Raw genomic sequence first — 19004 nt, 5'->3', positions numbered from 1 at the left:
TATCATTTTTAATGTGTATATATGTATATATTGGACGACTGGTTAGGACATCTGGCTCACAGTTCTGAGGACCGGGGTTGAGTGGACTTCGCATGTTCTCCCCGTGCCTGGGTGGACTTTTCTCCGGGTACTACGCTTTCCTCCCGCATCCCCAAAACATGCGCGGTAGGTTGATTGGAGACTCTAAATTGCCCGTAGGTGTGAATGTGAGGGCGAGTGGTTGTTTGTTTCGATGTGCCCTGCGATTGGCTGGCGACCAGTTCAGGGCGTACCCCGCCTTTCGCCTGAAGATAGCTGGGATAGGCTCCAGCACAACCGCGACTTGCATATAATAATTGTTATTATTATTCATATAATAATAATGACAATAATAATAATGATAATTACTATTATTATTATGTCAAAAATCTTCATATTTGTGTTTTATTTGCTTTTGATTAAGTTTTCTACACTTATTTTTTTTTCCAATACTGCACCATACAATTTTTTTTAACATTTTTATAATGCTATGAGTATATCTTTTTTTTTTTTTGCCTTTTTATTGCTATTCTGGTTTTATGTTGTGGATAAATACACACTTTTTATTCAATTCTTTTTTTAGAATTTTTGTTGATGCTATTGCTATCTTCCGCTCTTTTGGCCTATTTTTCCAGTTGACCTATGGCGTCAACAAATGTAAACAAGCTACCTGGTGGCTAACTAACTGCTAGCATAGGAAACAGTGATTTGGACAGTGTTACATCACAGTGTCTTTTTACTTTTTACAACCTGACGAGCAAACTATATGTTTTGGAAATGGTTGCTGTGGGAGTGTGTGACGGAATCTCAGGCCGAAACCCCTCTCAGCCCCCCTAAGCGTCCTCCTCCTTCTTCCCCCACGCTGTCACTTTTGTTTGGCTTCCTGATCAGGTTGCGGGCGTGCTCGCCTAAACGGCGCGCGCCTCATGGTCACACTTTGTTCACGACGCGTTTTGAAACCGGAGCGGTTCTCAAATCTGTCCTGGTATCTCGGCTCAGGAAAACAATATCAAGATGACCCACACACGTTACGCAGAAGCCCGACATAGCGGTTTCAAACCGTCAAAGGAAATTGTCGTTTTTGTAGAATCCTAGTAGCAAAAATGCTAAACGCAGGCAGATAGAACCACATATCGACCATTAGATGTCACAAGATAATAGGAACATAGTCATTTGTGTCAAGGAAGTACAGTTTAAGTCAGTGATTCTCAACTGGTGAGTGGGGACCCAAAAGTGGGCTCACGGAGCCATTTTGGGTTGGCCATGGACATATAGTAAATTAGTACAGCGGGTGCTCGGTTTACCACGATACCGACATACGGCTTTTCGAGGTTAAAGACAGCGTAAGAGTACGTCTTTACATGGTACAAGAGGGCATGCTCAGTTATTTACTGTTTTTCATTGGATTGTTTTATAGCAAGTGTATATCATGTTAGCGTCACTTATTTACCATTCAAGTATGTAACAATAAACAAATCACTGTGTCTTTGCCACAAATGACATCTTCTGACTTGTGATTGGCCGATATGGCCTCACACAAAGGAACTGCAGTACTACTATATTGCATGCCAGTACTTTTTCATTGAGGGTTTTTGTGCGTACAGCAGTGATTCCCAACCAGTGTGCCGTGGCCCATGAGCGATCTTCAGGTGTGTCGTATGAAATTATCAAATTTGACTTAACTGCTCAAAAAATTATGCCAGTGAAGCAAAGTGACAGACGAACAAATACATGCTCTTCTATTAGATAGCAGGAAGTACAAAACGTAATGACTGTGTATCGACTTTTTGTGACATGTTTGTTTGCTGGTGTGCCGTGAGATTTTCCAATTGTAAAATATGTGCCTTCGCTCCATAAAGGTTTGAAATCACAGGTGTACAGTGAACCCGCACAATATCGCGGTTCATCGTTTGCGCCCTTGCTGTATCACAGGTTTAGAAGCGATTGTTATTTTTTTTCTTATGGATTTGTACAGCATACTGTATACACTGTACGGGTAAGTCCGGGATTGACTGTATTTTGAAGTATGTTGTGTCGTGTCAGAGGAGCAGATCCCTCACGGCTTCCCGAGCATCGACATGGGACCTCAGCTGAAGGTGGTGGAGAGGACGCGCACGGCCACCATGTTGTGCGCCGCCAGTGGAAACCCAGATCCCGAGATCTTCTGGCTCAAGGACTTCCTGCCCGTGGACATCGAAAGCAGCAACGGACGCATCAAGCAGCTGCGCTCAGGTAAGCCGCACATAACATGGCCGCTACGCTAGAACACCCAATATGGCTGCCACTTGAACACGGCAGCCAGCTAGGCGGAATTCCTTTTCCAGGAAAGAACACAACTGACAAGGCAAACCCACCTGTGCCCTTTTGCTCACACCACAAGACTGTCTAAAGCTAATGCTAATGGTGTAGGTAAAAAAGAAGCCAACTGTGGTCATTTTATCTGGTTGAAGGACATGGCTAACTGGTTTAAGCTAATAGCATTGTTAGCATCAGAGTATAATTGCCATTTTTAAATTACTGTGACAATTTCAATAAGAAAAACAATGGGTTTTTTTTCAGAAAACCATCAAACATGACTTTGGCAATTATTCTATTTGTTACGCAACGTCAACAGAATTAGGATCCCCAAAAGCAGACACGTGGTTAGTTTGTGTACATTTGATTTAATCACCAAAGTTGTATATAACATACGTGGAGAAAGCGAAACTAAAAGTGCACGTAACACGCGAGTACAAGTAGTAAAAGTACAAACCATAGGAGACGCTGACAAAAAGGTTAGCGTGAAACAAGTACCAACTATCCGGTTCTAAACTAACTAGGTGGACGGAGCCACAGCAGAAGGATGACGCCAAGAAAAGAAAAAAACTAAAAGGGAATCTAATCCACACCAGATTAGAAGGGACTCATGGTTTGCGTCAGACACGAAAGGTACCAAAACTAATACTAAGGTACAAAAAGCAATAGTGTAATACGCATAGGTGTGGAACAGCGAGGACCAATGGAAGAGAGCAATGCAATACAATAATCCGGCGGCCTCCTCCTGTTTCTGTTGCACCTAAATAACCAACTGATCATCATTGCCATCAAGTGTGCAACAGGAGACGCCGCCCACGAGCAGTCAGCCAGGAAACTGGAGACTGAAAAAGAAAAAACAGCAGAGGCAGAGAACGGGGACATGACACTAAGGGGCTAACAAGGTGACATAGAAGTGGACTGTTGTCACGTTAACTGGCTAAAGCAAATAATAGCTAGCTAAAGTTAACGGTATGCATGAAATAGTGGTTCACCGTGGTCATGCTAGCTGGCTAACGCTAACGTGCTAATGTATATAAAATAGAGGTCTGCTGTGGTCATGTTTATAGACTAAAATAGCAGTGCACGCTGGTCATGTTAGCTATTTAAAGCTCACGGTAGTGATGGCGAGATGAAACTTCAGGACGCATCGTAACACTTCAGTCATTGGTTCGAGTAATGGTTCACTTCTTGATGCTTCATGTGCACACGAAACCACCTGCTGGTCATGTGCAAAATCACAGGCAGCGGTATCCTAACACTTTCACTGCCACTGACGGCTTTCGACGTCAAATATCCATGTTAACTGGGAGGGCTGGCACTGAATAACCACATACCTGTATGTGATGCGTTGCATTTTGCATCTTTTTGGCTCTTGTGAATGACTATGTATGACAAAACAATCCTTGACCAAGTAATTTCCCAACATATAGAGCAATGGGTGCATTCAGAAAGTCAATCTGACGTTCTAACTTTACTCTAAGTGTGCGAGTGTTCCAAGAGGCAGAGCGTGTGCACTTTCTTTGAATTTACGAACGACCGCCTTGCTTGAACAGCTTCCATGCTTGTCCTGCCTGACGCTCTGACGCGCTTTCTCCCCAGTCAGGCCATCCAAATAACCTAACGGGACAGTCCAACAACGCTCTGAGTTTCCAAACAGTGTAGCACAGTGCACTTGGAGTGCATTTCCGAACGCACTCCATGGATGTAAACTATTGGTGCGTTGTGGTTATGTTAGCTGGCTAAAGATAATGCTAACATGGGTTGTAAAACAGAGGTGCACGGTGGTTGTGTTAGCTGGCTAAAGCCAATGTGCTGTGGTCATGTTCACTGGCTGAAATAGTGATGCACTGTGGCCATGTTTTAGTTGGCTAAAGCTAATGCTCACACTGTATGTAAAATAGGTACATTGCGTTCATGCTAGCTTGCTAAAGTTAACAGTGTACACTATGTAGATGCGCCCTAATGGTGTAGATTACAAAAAAAGAGCTGTGCTGTAGTCAGTTTATCTGGCTAAAGCTAACACTAAAAATAGTTGTGTGTAAGCTCTGTGTCACGCTGTGGTCATGTTAGCTTGCTAATGCGAAAGGTGGCTATATGTAAAACAGAGGTGCTAACGCTGCTCCACTGCCTCTCTTTTGAAGCAAAAATTGTGAAAAGATAATAAAATTGTATTATTTTTCACAATGACACACCATAAATCTGTCATTTGATGCCGGAGCGTCATGGAACGTCCAGCCTGTCCGCCCACCCGGTCCACTGGGCCCTTGGAGAGCTGCTGATGGCCCCTAACCAGTCCCCCAAGTGGGGCCACACAGCTTCCAGGGCCCCTCTTTGTCTTGGGACTTGGTTTATTATCCAGATGGACGGCATCTGCATAGTAACCATACCTCCATATGTCTCTGACTCATATAACAGAGTTTTATCATTCTATTGTTAGCAAAAATGCAGCACAATTACTTTGTTTAGCTTTCCACAAACAGAGAGAGAATAGCTACAAAGTTAGTAGAAGACTAACACTAAGCACTAAACAAAAAAAGCTAGCAGGTGACTCAGTGGTTCATAATTAAAAGTAATTTTAATTAGACAGTGAAGGACAGTTAGCTTGATGCTAGGCGTGGTGTAGCTCAGCAGTTGTGACTAATCCAGTGAGCTAGAGTGTAGCTTAGTTGGCAGTATGTCCGGAAGAGGGTGGCTAAGTAGTCTGTGTTTCAAATAAGGAGTAGTTGGTCACTAAGGTAGTAGGTAGATAGCTAGTCTGTAAGACAGATTGCTAGGGGCTAGCTAAGTCGTCTAGAACGACGCAGCTGTTGGAAAAAAAACAGTTAGCTAGATTGTAGCTAAGTAGATGTTAAGTATGATAGCATTTGTTTGCTTGTTAGCAGGTAGCTCGAGGTTAGCGAATTTATTGGTAACTAAGGAGTAAATAGCTAGAGTATAGCAAAGTAGTCAGTAATTAAGTTAACAGGTCATTAGCTAGGTTGTAAGTAGGAAAGATAACTAGAGGCTAGCTGTGTTGTTGTTGGTAAAATGCATTTGGTTGGACTAGTGTAGCACAGTAGTTTGTTGGGAAGTACGTTAGCCCGTTGTTCGATGGTTAGCTCAGCAGTTTGTTTGCAAAGTACAATTAGCTAAATTATAGCTGAATACTTAGTGGGCCTAAGAGTAAGACAGAAAATTTGAGGTGAGCTAAGTGTAAGACTGGTTAGCTAAGTAGCTGGTAGCTTAGCATCTTAGGTTGGCTGTCGTCCTTGTTGACAGCAGGGTGTAGCATTTAAATAAGTACCTGTAGAAAATGATAGTGCGTGAATGTAAACTTAGGAGGAGAACACATAATAACAGCTTAGTAAAAACAAGAAATACGTATTATATACTTATTGTAATTACACAGAAAGAGTAACAATCTTGTTGAGTTGTCTCCTTCCTCCCTGACTAATGAAAAATTCTTTCTGGTCTTATTTGCATTGACTTTACCTCACCAGGTGGTACACCGATCAGAGGTAAGAATGCTGGAGTACAGAAACACCTCCTAACCCCCACCAAACCCCCCAAAACCACCACACCTCCTCATACACCTCCACCTCATCATTATCATCATCATCATCATCATCATCATCTTCATCATCATCATAATTTCTGTTTGTCCACTTTCAACACTCAATCCTTCTTCTCAAAAGAACACTCAGCAGCATTCGTGTTCTTTTGTGTCATTTGATTTGAATGGAATTATGCCAACGTAACTCTTTAGTATCCAGTAGTTTAACATCTTAGCGCAAAGAGTTGAACAAGTCAAGAAGAACATTTTGGACATCTATGGACTCTGAATGCTTTTATAAAAATGCTTTGCAAGTGTGTAACCGAGTAGTTAGTATGCTAGCGGGGTTTTAGGTAGTCTGTTACAAAGACTGATAGCTTGAGGTTAGCTTTGTATTCAGTAGCTAAGGAGTCATATGTAAAATACAGTTAACTAGTTAGTCAGTGTAGCTGATATGTTGGTTAGTCTGTTACTGGGTCCTGAGCAGGTCTCTGTCTAAGACAGATAGCTTTAAGATTAGCTAAGTTGTTCGTAGAAAAATATTGTGAGCTACAGTGTAGCCAAGTAGTTAGCTAGTCTGTGAGTGAGACAAATAGCTGGAGGCTAGTTAAGTTGTTAAATTGAAGTTATGAAAACATTTTGCTAGACTAGAGCCAAGTAGTTGATAAGTACATTAGCAGGTCGTCAGCTCGTCTGTGACATCCGCAGATAGCTCAAGGCCAACAAAGTTGTCCTTAGAGCGTTAGCGTAGTAGTTAGTATTGTTGTCAAAGTTTTGGCAACAATTTTAAAACTGCGAGTGCGCTACTCTATTCTTTGGAAATGGAACTTAAAGTGAAGTGCGGCGAAACCTTACACCTGTAGCTCGCTCTAATTGGGCCAGCCTTCTCGAAAGAACAGGACTGATGTTGACATCTTACAAATCCATACCATGATGCATTTCACGAATCTATTCAGAAGATATGTCACAATTGCATGATGTAGTGTGTCACTGCACCTACAACGACACATCCTAGTTTACTGTCTCAACTTAAACACAATTGTCCGACAAAAGTTCTCAAAAATATCTACAAAATGGAAATGAGGTGCAGTCGACATGTCAGCTAAGTTACGTGAGAAAAGACAGGCCAAGTACCCGTCAACACAGGAAATAAAGTTTCTACAACATCCAGTTTGACTCTGGAGTGAATAACATGGGTTATTGTATTTAGAGTGAATCGCAACATAATTAGAGTACATCATATTGTATACCAATTGAGTTTAATTGTTTTATAATTGGAGCAAGTCATATCATGATTAGAAGGAATCGTATCATAATTAGGGTCAATCACATGATATCATAATTGGGGTTTATTGTACAATAACTGGAGTAAAACATATCATAACAGCTTATTGTGTCGTAGTTGGACTGAATCACATCGTAATTCTAGTGAAGAGCATTATAATTTTAGCGAATCGTCTCATATTTAGAGTAAATCCTCTGATGATTTGCGTTAATGAGATTATATTGAGAGTGAATTATATTGTAATTAATGTGAATCGCATCGTAATTAGAGTAAATTGTATGGTAATTGAGATGAAACGTATTTTACTTAAACTGGAAAGAATCATACCGTAATTGGAGTGAATCCTGTCGTAATTGGAGTGAATCGAGTCAGATCGTAATTGGAGTGAATCGAGTCAGATCGTAATTGTCGTGAATCGTATTCTAATCGACAGAAAACACATTGTATCATAGCTGGAGTGAATTGCATCATAATTAGATCATCATAATTAAATCATCTCATACAGAGAGTGAATCACACCATATTGTAATTGGGGTTAATTGTAGTGTAATTGGGGCTAATCTTATTATTATTATTTAATTAGAGTAAATGTATCATAAATGAAATGAATCGGATTTTAACTGAAATGAATCATATGGTAATTGGACTGAATCTAACCATAATTACAGTCAATCGTATTGTAACTGGGATGCGTCTGGAATTGGATTAATTTGTATAATAATTTCAGTGGATCGTATCATAATTAGAGTGAATCTTATCGTAACCGCAACCAGAACCACTACACCAGCAATGACTTTGAAGAATCAAAGACGCTAACGGCGCTACATGAATACGAACTCTCATTCACGCTGTCCAGTCGTAAGTAGACGAGGATGCTGACGTGACCTTTGACCTGCGTCCACAGGCGCTCTTCAGATCGAGAACAGTGAAGAGTCGGACCAGGGGAAGTACGAATGTGTGGCCGTCAACTCAGCCGGAACCAGATACTCGGCCCCGGCGAACCTCTACGTTCGAGGTAAGACCAGGAAGAAACCCACAGAGGCCTCCTGACGCATCACGCCAGGACTTCCTGCTTTGTCATGTCCAACTTCCTGTCTTTAGCATTCTCTGCTGCCCTCATTTGTCTTTGTTTGATTGATTGATTGATTGATTGATTGATTGATTGTGTCCAAATTACTGTTCACCATGCTAGCAGTTAGCCACAGGCTAGCTAGAAGCACAGTCGCTATTTTTTTAATCGGGCTTGTTGTTGCCTTTGATCTTTACAGGTGTGATGTCATCATCTTCTTCTTCTTCTCCTCCTTCTTCGTCTTCTTGTGTTAGTTGGTAGAGTAGCCAAATATTTGGAGGTTGGTAGAGTAGCCAAATATTATACTCAAGTAAGAGTACTGTAACTTCAGAATAATATGAGTCAAGTCAAAGTAAGAAGTAGTCCTCCAAATAATTACTTGAGTAAGAAAGTAGTCCGTGAAAAAACTACTCAAATACTGAGCAACTAGTGAGTCATTATTTTTTAAATCAGAGCATGAATGTCAAATAAAATAAAAATAACTGAATAAAATATTAATGTGCAAATTCAGATATTGCTAAAGAATATGACTTACTCCAAAAATGATAAATAACATTTTTATTAAATTAAATCTTCATAAAATAACAAATTAAGGCAAATTCAGCTCGAAGAAAGGGTCTTATACTATATTGTTTCTACTTGTTAAAGGCTCACCAGGCAGATTTCAAAAACAGGAGCAAGGCTGCAGTGAATTTAAAAAGTATACACAACCCGCTTCAAATGCCAGGTTTTTGTGTTGTAAAACAATTTTGTCCAAGATAAATCATTTTCAAACCTTTTTCCACCATTAATGTGACCTAGAATTTGAACAAATCAACTGATTTATTTTTGTATCTTTTTGAGAGGGGAGGTGAAAATAAACAAGCCCAATAGAAGACTCTGTGTGTGGACATGTGACTTTCTTATGTCGTTTGATTGGTGAGCTGGAGTCAAATGTCACTGTGGTAATCACGGCGGATTGGAGCAACGGCGCCCGACGCAGAAGTCGACAACAAAAGTCTAAAAATAGATCGCGCATGCAATTCTTGATAAATGAAAGTAGCGAGTGGCATGTAGATTATTGTAACGTAGTAAAAGTACCGTTTCACCTTAACGTAAATAATCGAGTGAAAAAAGTACGGTTCATTAAAACTATTCTGACAAATACAATTGATCCAAAATGTTACTTGAGTAAATGTACCCACCGTGTTTGTACCCACCTCAGTCAGTCATTTAACACTGATTCATGAATTCATCCCGCTATTGTTCCATCCATTCATTCATTTGTTCGATCTTTTGCTCTTCTGTCTTAACATCCATCCATCCGTCCGCCCGTTCGTTCGTCCGTCCGTCCATTCATTCATTCATCCATTCATTACTTTTCCTGTTGATCCACTAATTCACCCACTCCTCCATCATTCATTCACTCCTTCATGTACGTTGGCGTATGTCTCGTTATTGCTCACCCCTCGAACCACGTCGTGTGTTTGGCCCTTGCTTTTGGTCGGACTTTGACTGTGGGTGTGCGTATGTGTTTGCGTGTGTGTCCAGTGCGTAGTGTTGAGTGTAATTATGATGCTAAATAGACATTTTCATCAAACGGGCAACAATGATGATTCACTACGGTCAGGCATGATATCAGGCTTCTGTGTGTGTGTGCGCGTGTGTGTGTGTGTTGAAGCATATTTTTGGCCTGTTTTACTCTTCTCTGTTTTTCCTTGTCTCCTTCCTCCTCGCTTCCCTTCTCTCGTTGTTGTCGTTGTTGTCGGCTCCTTGTGCGTTGCCGCCCCATCACACAAAACCCAAACACTGCAAACACTGCAGACCAGCGAGAAGGTTTGTTTCTTCACTCGTCCCGGACGTGGAGGCGCGCCGGACAGGTGCCAGGGAGCGCTGGCGAGTCGCCAGGCGCCTCAGGCCCGTCCCGGCCTCCCCCCTTGCACCCCCTTTCCTCTCTCTCGGGTCCCCCACGCCAGCCTGCACCCTTACGCCCCCGTTCCCTCTTCCCTGCTTCTGCTTTGCCTGATGATGCGTGCCCTCTGCACTTTTTAAAACAATCTTTTCACAATAAAGCATGAAAGCAAATATATGGTTTGACCTCAGGAAAAACAGCACACCGTCCATCAATAAACAATGGTATCAAGCAAGTATTCTTCACTCAAATCAAATGAAATGAAAGAAGGAAATCAACTCAATCAGTGAACCAAATCATGAGTCTGCAGTTTTTCAGCTGATTCCGCTAAACTGACTCAACTCAAGTTGAAATAAAATCATTCATTATTCAATGAAGTAAAATAATGTGAACTAATACAAAATATACATTGTTCACTTGTATAACAGAAAATGTTAATGTAGTAAAAACATTTATTTATTAATGTAAAAAAGAAAAATGTTGACTCGTCAAAAAAACTCATTCAGTTAAGTAAAATTAAGTCTTCACAAATGTAAAAGCATCCTTTATTATCAACTTAAGTGAAATATAGAAAAACTTATTTATTTATTTATTTTGTTAACCTAAGGCTAATACAAATGTTCACAGAAGTAAAAATATTGGTGACTTACATGAAATAGAGAAAAAAAAAATATTCCCTTAATTAAAATGATGACAAGTGTTGACAAAATGGTAAAAACATGCACTACTCCGTTAATAAAATAAAATGTTAACTGAGTTAGGTAAAACAAATTAAAACATCAACTGCAGTAAAATTATATATATATATATATATATATATATATATATATATATATATATATATATAAACCATTTAGTAAAAATAAAGTTAAATAAAAAGGTTCACACAAGTAAAGGGAAACCTTTTTTTATTAAGATAATAGAAAATGTAAGCTGAAGTAAAGAAAAAATAATTTGGATTTCTGTTTGCATGTTGCTACAATCTCCACCTCGCTGCATGACTGTGTCCCACTGCTTCCTCCCCATCTTAGCATCTCCTGCCCCCCCCCCTTTCCATCTTTCTGCTCTCGGGCATGTCTACACACCTGCTCTCGCCACGTACATCCTCTGTGTCGCCATGGTAACTTGGGATGGGGGGGCTGAACACGAAAACATCAAAATGAATCCATTGTGCTGGGACTAACGTGCTAACGTGCTAACGCTTCCCTCCATGCCAGCATGTTGTAACTTCGCAGCCTCTTAATAGGGAAACCGGCCACTTCATTAAGTACACAGCATACCTCCTCGAGAGTAAGAGAGACTCCCTAGAGATGTTCACATGTCTATTTCAAACATCCGGAAGCTATTTAAGGACGTGGGTGTCTTTTAAGTGGCCGTCCATGCTGCATTATTTAACACGTGCAAACTCAAAACATTTTGGGATGCGGTATTGTAAAAAAGAAATTCTGCAAATGGGTTGACTCAATAAAGTGATCCGCTTCAGTCGTGTCACTTGAGTCACTCCTGTGGCCGGTGACTCCAGTGACTCAAGGCAGTGAACCAAATCAACTCAAGTCAGTGAACCATATTACAAGAGACCGCAGTGTTTACGGTGAGTCCGTGAACTTGAGTCAGTGAATCAAATCACAAGTCTGCAGTGCTTCTGGTGAGTCAGCTAACTGGAATCAGTCAACCTAATCAACTCGAGTCCATCCATCCATCCATCCATCCATCTTTACCGCTTATCCTCACTAGGGTTACGGGCATGCCGGATCCTATTCCAGCTATCTTCGGGCGGGAGGCGGGGTACATCCTGAACCGGTCGCCAGCCAATCGCAGGGCACATAGAAACAAACAAACCATTTGCACTCACATTCACACCTACGGGCAATTTAGAGTCTCCAATCAACCTACGCATGCTTTTGGGATGTGGGAGGAAACCGGAGTGCCCGGAGAAAACCCACGCAGACACGGGGAGAACAGCTGGGATTTGAACAGTGAGGCAGACGTGCTAACCGGTCGTCCACCGTGCCGGCTCAACTCGAGTCAGTAAAGCAGAACAACTTGAGTCAATGGATCACATCAACGTGAGTCATTGAACCGAATCATTCCAATCTGTTGTGTTTTCACACAACTAACACGGGTCAGTCAAGCAAATCAACTTAAGTTAGGGAACCAAATCCCATGAGTCCGTACCTTTTCTGCTGAGTCTTCTAACTCAACTCAGTAAGAAAAGGAACTTGAGTCAGTGAACCAAATAAACTTGACTCCATGAATAAAACCAACTTTAGTTATTGAACCAAATCGCATGAGTCCGTCGTGTTTCCGGTGAGTCGAAATTTCAAGTCAGTGAACCAAATAATATGAGGATTTTGGTGTTGCCACTTCCCACGGAGTCAGTCAATCAACTCAACTCAATCAGTGAACCAAATCATGAGTCTGCATTTTTTCAGCTGATTCCGCTAAATTGAGCCAGTCAACCAAAGCGGCTCGGGTCAGTGAACCACATGAACTGAAGTCAGTGAAACAACTAGTCGGAGGCTGCTGTGTTTCTGCTGAGCCTGCTAACTCAAGTCAGTGAATGAAATCCCGAGTCCATGGTGATGCCAGTTAGTTGACTTCAAATCAACTTGACCAAATCATGACTCTGCAGTGTTTGCCGTGAGTCCACTGACACGAGTCAGTGGAACAAATCACAAGTGAACTAAACCAACTTGAATCAGTGAGCCACATTAACTGGAGTCGGTGAACCAAATCATCTGAGTTTGCGGTGTTTCAAGTGAGTCTGGTAGCTCAAGTCAGTGGATCAAATCACATGAGTCGAGTGAACTAAACCAACTTGAGTCAGTGAACCAAATCATCCAAGACTGTGGTGTTTCCTGCAAGTCTTCTAACTTGAGTGCGTGATTCTAATCCACTTGAGTCAATGAGGTTGACGCTTGCCCTGAGCATGACCTCTTCTGTTGAACCAAATCATCTGAATTTTGCAGTGTTTCAGATGAGTCTGCTAGCTCGAGTCAGTGGAACCAAACCACGTGAGTCTAGTGTACAAAACCAAATGGGATCAGTTAACCAAATTATATGAGTTAGCCGTGTTTCCGATGAGTCCGCAAACTTGAGTCAGTGAACCAAATCGACTCCTGTCTGCTGTGTTTTCCGGGAGTCCACTAACTAACCTTTTGTGCCCAGCCAGAGAACTCGTAGGATGCGGGTTCATCAAGAACTCTGAATCTCAATCCCTGATTCAGTTTGATGATTCGGGAATGCTAACTCGGTTCACCGTAAACTCCAGGCCAATCTAACGTGCTGATGTCCTCCCCTCTAAACATCCTCCTCTGACGCCGCCTCTCTTCGTCCGTCCTGCCCGCGCAGTTCGCCGGGTGCCGCCACGTTTCTCCATCCCGCCGTCCCACCGCGAGGTGATGCCCGGGGGCGGCGTCAACCTGACGTGCGTGGCGGTGGGCGCGCCCATGCCCTACGTCAAGTGGATGAGCGGCGAGGCCGAGCTGACCCGCGAGGAGGAGATGCCCGTCGGACGCAACGTGCTGGAGCTGGCCGACATCCGCCAGTCGGCCAACTACACCTGCGTTGCCATCTCCTCGCTGGGCGTCATCCAGACCACCGCGCAGATCACCGTCAAAGGTAGAACAAACGCTGTCACTTCGCTGGGGCTTTTGGGACCAAATGGGACCACTATTGCATTTCCCCGTTCAAAACATGAAGCAACATTCAAAACCCTTTGAGAACGATACTGCATATTATGACATTTTGCTCCGAATTGGAGGCATTTTTCTAAACAGATACATTGAATTAAGATTTAAGATTAAGATTTAATTCATATTGTCAACTTTCTTTTTTTTGTTTTTTTTTGTACTGCTTGCGCGTAATACAAAACCTAATCAATAGTATCACCACTTTTAAAAAAAGAAAACATATTCAGACTTGTTTCTTATAGCATCATGACTTTTGCGTGAAAAATAGTTTTCTCTATTTTTTGTAATGGTAGTTTTTTCTCTTAAAATGAGGACTTTCTACTCATGGTATTACAAGTTTATTCTTGTAAGATTAAAACAAATTCTTCTCCAATTCAGAATTTTTACTTATATTATGATGTTTTCTTGCAAAATACCGATTTTTCTCATACGACTGTGCAGCGTGTATCGGTTATTCAATAAATGGACTTCATTTGTTGTAAAATCAGGAAAGGAACCGCCAGCAGTACCTCCCGAGACCACTCGTCGGATAAAGTGAAACTAAGGGTTGACGTTACCTAGAATACGTTCTTTATCGTTAAAAGGGGCACCACGTTGCTTTGTTTGTTACGAACAGGTCATGGCAACGACAAAACGCCGATAAATCAGTTATTTCTGAAGAGTTGTTACACTAAGTTAATTTGGGTAGTTCTCCGACGTTAGAAGTTCTAATCTTGAAATCAAGAAACACAAAGAGCGCAGTCCGCGTTTTTTGTCAGGTTTAATTTCTAACTGTACAAGTACAGCGTAAAATGCAAGCGGTGAGAAAAGGGAGTCAAATCTATATTCTACTTAAAGAAAGGTGAGGCAATTAGCGAGGGATGCCACAGGGTGAATTGCGACGAAGTACTTTCATGGGCCAAGGGTGAGATTCGTGAGACTTTCCTACCGTAATTTGAATCCCGATTTCTACTTAATTTGGTAAATAGCAACATTTGACTTACGGTTTGGATGCGGCGCGCCATGAGGAGAACGTTTGCCCTGAGCGCCGACCTGAAGGAAGAAGAAAGTTCAGTTTTGCCAAAAATCCATTTTCTGGGACCAGTTGTGCCAAGGTCAGGCTGGCTCGGCGGGACTTATCGAGTCCTTTTAACTGTCATCTTCATCGTATATTTGTTCATAAAAGAGGGAAGGAATGCCAGGGAACAGGTAGCGCGGCTTAACAGACGTCCGTACTAAAATCACATTTCGTCATCCGCAATATAAGATAAACACAGCAAAATCGACAAGGCGTCAGTCCCAAGATTCCCCAACTGTTCGGCAACACCTTGTCACCGCAGGGGTCCTCGTGTTGTCGATAACGGAACCTTCAAAAGGGACAAATTCCCTTGGATGTGCCAGTTTGTGGCTTTTTTTTTTTTTGCTTTATTGCTGAGTAAGTTAGTCCGGACCTTCTTCTGTCTTTTGGTCCTTGTACCCAGTGGGGGTCTTGAGTTACCTCTCTTTGTCTTTCGAAGGAAGGATGAGGCGTGATGGTTTTACTGACGGCTGGTTTGGTTTGGAGTTCTGTCTTTTCGGAGTCGGCGATATTCGTTACGACAAGCATTTTCCTTGTAATATGATTGTATAGGTGTACGTCGAATAGTTTCTCATATGACAACTTTATTCTTGTAATATTACAACTTTTTTAAAAAGAAAAAGGTTTTCTTCTCATAGCTCTATGACTTTATTCTGATAGTGTTACAATTTACCACTCCTAAAATAATTATTTTGATTACTACAACCATTTTCTCATATTATTTTCTTGTAAGATTAATACATTGTCGTAATCTTCTCGTAATATTAGGATTCAGGATTTTTCCATACTAATAACAACAATCCTTTTATCCTTTATATTACAACTTGATATTCTGAAAATTATGACTAAACATTAGAACCATTTTCTTGTAATACAGATATTTTCGAATAATGTTAGGACTTTTTCTAGCTAGCTAGATAGACCGAAATTGAGAAAACGGTACAATATTGTAAAACGTCGCTACATTGGAAAAAAAGTCGTGCCATCGATTGTACAAATACAAGGAAATAAAAATTGAAAGCCAGTGGTCCAAATTGAAATGTTTATGTCAGAATCAATGTCGGGTGAAAAATTTCATTTCCGTGTGCCCCCCCCCCCCCCGCCCAGCCCTGCCCAAGCCCCCCACCTCCCTCATGGTGACAGAGACCACCGCCACCAGCGTCACCCTAACGTGGGACTCGGGCACCCCGGAGCCCGTGTCCTACTACGTGATCCAGTACCGGGCCAAGGGGTCGGACGACGGCTTCCGGGAGGTGGACGGCGTGGCCACCACCCGCTACAGCATCGGGGGTCTCAGCCCCTTTTCCCAATACGACTTCCGGGTAATGGCGGTCAACAACGTGGGCCGGGGGCCGCCCGGGGCCTCGGTGGACACGCGCACCGGCGAGCGGGCGCCCTCCTCGCCCCCTCTTCGCGTCCAGGCCCGAATGCTGAGTCCCACCGCCGCGCTGGTCCACTGGGAGCCCCCCGAGGAGGCCAACGGCCAAGTCCGGGGCTACCGGGTCTACTACAGCGCCGACCCACGGGCGCCGCTCGACGCCTGGAGCGAACACGACGCGGACGACGGCCGGCTGACCACCCTGGCCGGACTCACCCCCGACCTCACCTACGGCCTCAGGGTGCTCGCCTTCACCTCGGTGGGCGACGGACCCCCGTCCGACGTCCTGCTCATCAAGACGCAGCAAGGAGGTGAGCGCGTCCAAAACAGCTTCGCTCCGTACCGTTCCGTGTCGTATTATGCCATATCATAGCTTAAGGTTCCATACATACCATGTTGTATTATATTCCACTATATCGTATCGTACGCTACCATACCTACCAAATTATTTTCATACCCAGTCATACTGTATCATATCATACCTCATCAAGCTGAACCATACATTCACATATCTTACCATTTCATACGATGTCGTACTGCGTCGTATCGTACCCTATCGCGCCACATCATGTCAGAGCGTATCATATCATATCCTGCCATATCATACCATGGGTACAATACCATATCATATTAAATCATATCATATCACAGCATACCGTCCTGTATCATATCGTACCATATCGCCAGTGGCAGAAATTGGCACGGGCGGAGTGTGCGACGGCATTCTTCAACCGTTCCGTTGATGAATGGATTTCTCAAATCATAAAATGTATTGCAGATTTGCCCGTTATCATTAGTAGCGTCTGGGAAAAGTGATAATTCCTCCTCCGTAAGCCCCCGCCGTTGACGATTGGCTGTCCAACGTAAACATGTAGCGCAGGCTGCTTTTGGACCGCATTTGTACGGTGAAAGAAAATCGTCAGCATCTCCCCCGCCCATGGAAACGATTGCCCGCCGGTCGCCATCTCGGGGTCTCTGGCCACCATCTGGGGGCTTCGCACAGGCCACCGTTAAAGCCAGCACCGCCACTGCATATCATATCACGTCACGCTACATCTTACTTTATCATATCATCCCAGTTCAGAATATGCCATACTATACTGTATCAACATCATACCATATCACACCACATCGTACCGTGTTACTCCATGCTATATGATATAATACTATATCATCATATTGTATAATGCTACGGTATAACATAGACTAGCTATCAACCGTAGCATATTACGGTATTCCATAACATGCTCCAGCATACCATATGATGTATTCAAATATTATACCATGCCATGTAATGTTGAAGAGATGGGAGGGGGGGAAAGACAAACTCGTCCAAAGTTGTTGTCTGCATGCTCAGACAGCAACTTATCTTTGTAATATATGAACCCGAAAAAAAGGATTTTTCAACTTGCTCTGCTGGGAGAAACACGACAACACACCGCATCTGAAAGATAAAAACCACCAACAAAGTCAAGTGAGCGTCTCGATTTATTACTGTGCTGCGACTTTTCACACCCTCGTAAATCAAAGGCGGATTCTTCTTGTCGCTTTTTCAGTTCCTGCTCAGCCGTCCGATTTGGAGGCCGAGGCCGAGCTGGACTCTCGGATCGCGCTGACGTGGCTCTGGCCCGTCCGGGACCCGGTCGTCGGCTACGAGCTGCTCTACTGGGAGGCCAACGAGCCCCAGGAGAAGGTAGACGGACTTTGGATTCATCTTTAGCTTTTAGAACAGGGGTGGGCAAAGTGTGTGTTGAGGGTCTGTTCTCGAAGTCGGCCCACCCAGCATTTACACCATCAGGAGTCCTGAAATGTTTCTTGCATTAATTTAGCTTTTTTTCCCCTCTCCTAAAATGTGTTCATTCAAATATATTTATTCTTTATTCATTGTTGATTGGTTGAATATTTGTCAAAATACATTAACATTTAACATTAATGTTTTATTTATGGTAATAAATAATTGTTCAATTCATTATAATTGGATTCTACTTGAGTGTATTCTTTGGGGATTATTTTGTATTTATTCCTTTTTATTTAGCTTATTCATTCATCTTGTTAAATAATTGGATCATTGATTTATTGTAAATACGAACATAAAAGATTATTACAAAAATAATTTTGCATAATCCTGTACATTTAACAGTTGTATTTTTTAAATTAAATATTTTTTTTATTATTTTGAACTATATTAATTATAAACAATACAATTTAAATAAAGTACATTCATTTATTGTAAATATTAAACTAAAAATAATTTTGCATAATACTGTACTTTTGTACATTTGACATTTTTAAATCATTTTATCAAATAATTTCCTGATTCATTTAAACTATATTAATTATAAATGATACAATTGAAAAAAACTTAATTCATTGAGTGTTCATTCATTCATTCATCTTCTGTTCCGCTTCTCCTCACGCGGGTGGCGGGCGCTCCGGAGCCCATCCCAGCTATCTTCGGGCGAGAGGCGGGGTACACCCCGAACTGCCCGCCAGCCCATCGCAGGGCACATAGAAACAAACAACCATTCGCACTCACATTCACACCTACGGGCAATTTAGAGTCTTCAGTTAACCTAGCACGCATGTTTTTGGATGTGGGAGGAAACCGGAGCACCCGGAGAAAAGCCACGCAGGCACGGGGAGAACATGCAAACTCCACACAGGCGGGGCCGGGGATGGAACCCCGGTCCTCAGAACTGGGAGCCAGATGTGCTAACCAGTCGTGCGCCGCGCCGCCTTCATTTATTGTAAATATTCAAATTAAAAGTCGTTTGAAAATAGTTCTGA

General features: G+C 42.3%; 1 protein-coding gene across 5 annotated transcripts in view; it reads left to right on the top strand.

Moving 5' to 3' along the window:
• The window catches only part of ptprfa (protein tyrosine phosphatase receptor type Fa), a 68437-nt gene that overhangs the window by 21334 nt on the left and 28099 nt on the right, over nt 1-19004 (top strand). For 3 of the 5 annotated variants that reach the window (XM_061682942.1, XM_061682944.1, XM_061682941.1), the window contains exons 5-10: nt 2062-2250; nt 5793-5810; nt 8035-8145; nt 13442-13711; nt 15947-16528; nt 17774-17910. In XM_061682942.1, the coding sequence (XP_061538926.1) occupies nt 2062-2250; nt 5793-5810; nt 8035-8145; nt 13442-13711; nt 15947-16528; nt 17774-17910 (1307 nt within the window). The remainder of the gene's footprint in view (nt 1-2061; nt 2251-5792; nt 5811-8034; nt 8146-13441; nt 13712-15946; nt 16529-17773; nt 17911-19004) is intronic. The other 2 variants (XM_061682945.1, XM_061682943.1) reach the window with 1 other exon arrangement.

This window comes from Phycodurus eques, chromosome 8 (genome assembly GCF_024500275.1).
Source record: "Phycodurus eques isolate BA_2022a chromosome 8, UOR_Pequ_1.1, whole genome shotgun sequence".
Classification (NCBI taxonomy): Eukaryota; Metazoa; Chordata; class Actinopteri; order Syngnathiformes; family Syngnathidae; genus Phycodurus; species Phycodurus eques.
The sequence above is the reverse complement of the archived record's forward strand: the minus strand, read 5'-3'. Positions and strand labels throughout refer to the sequence as shown.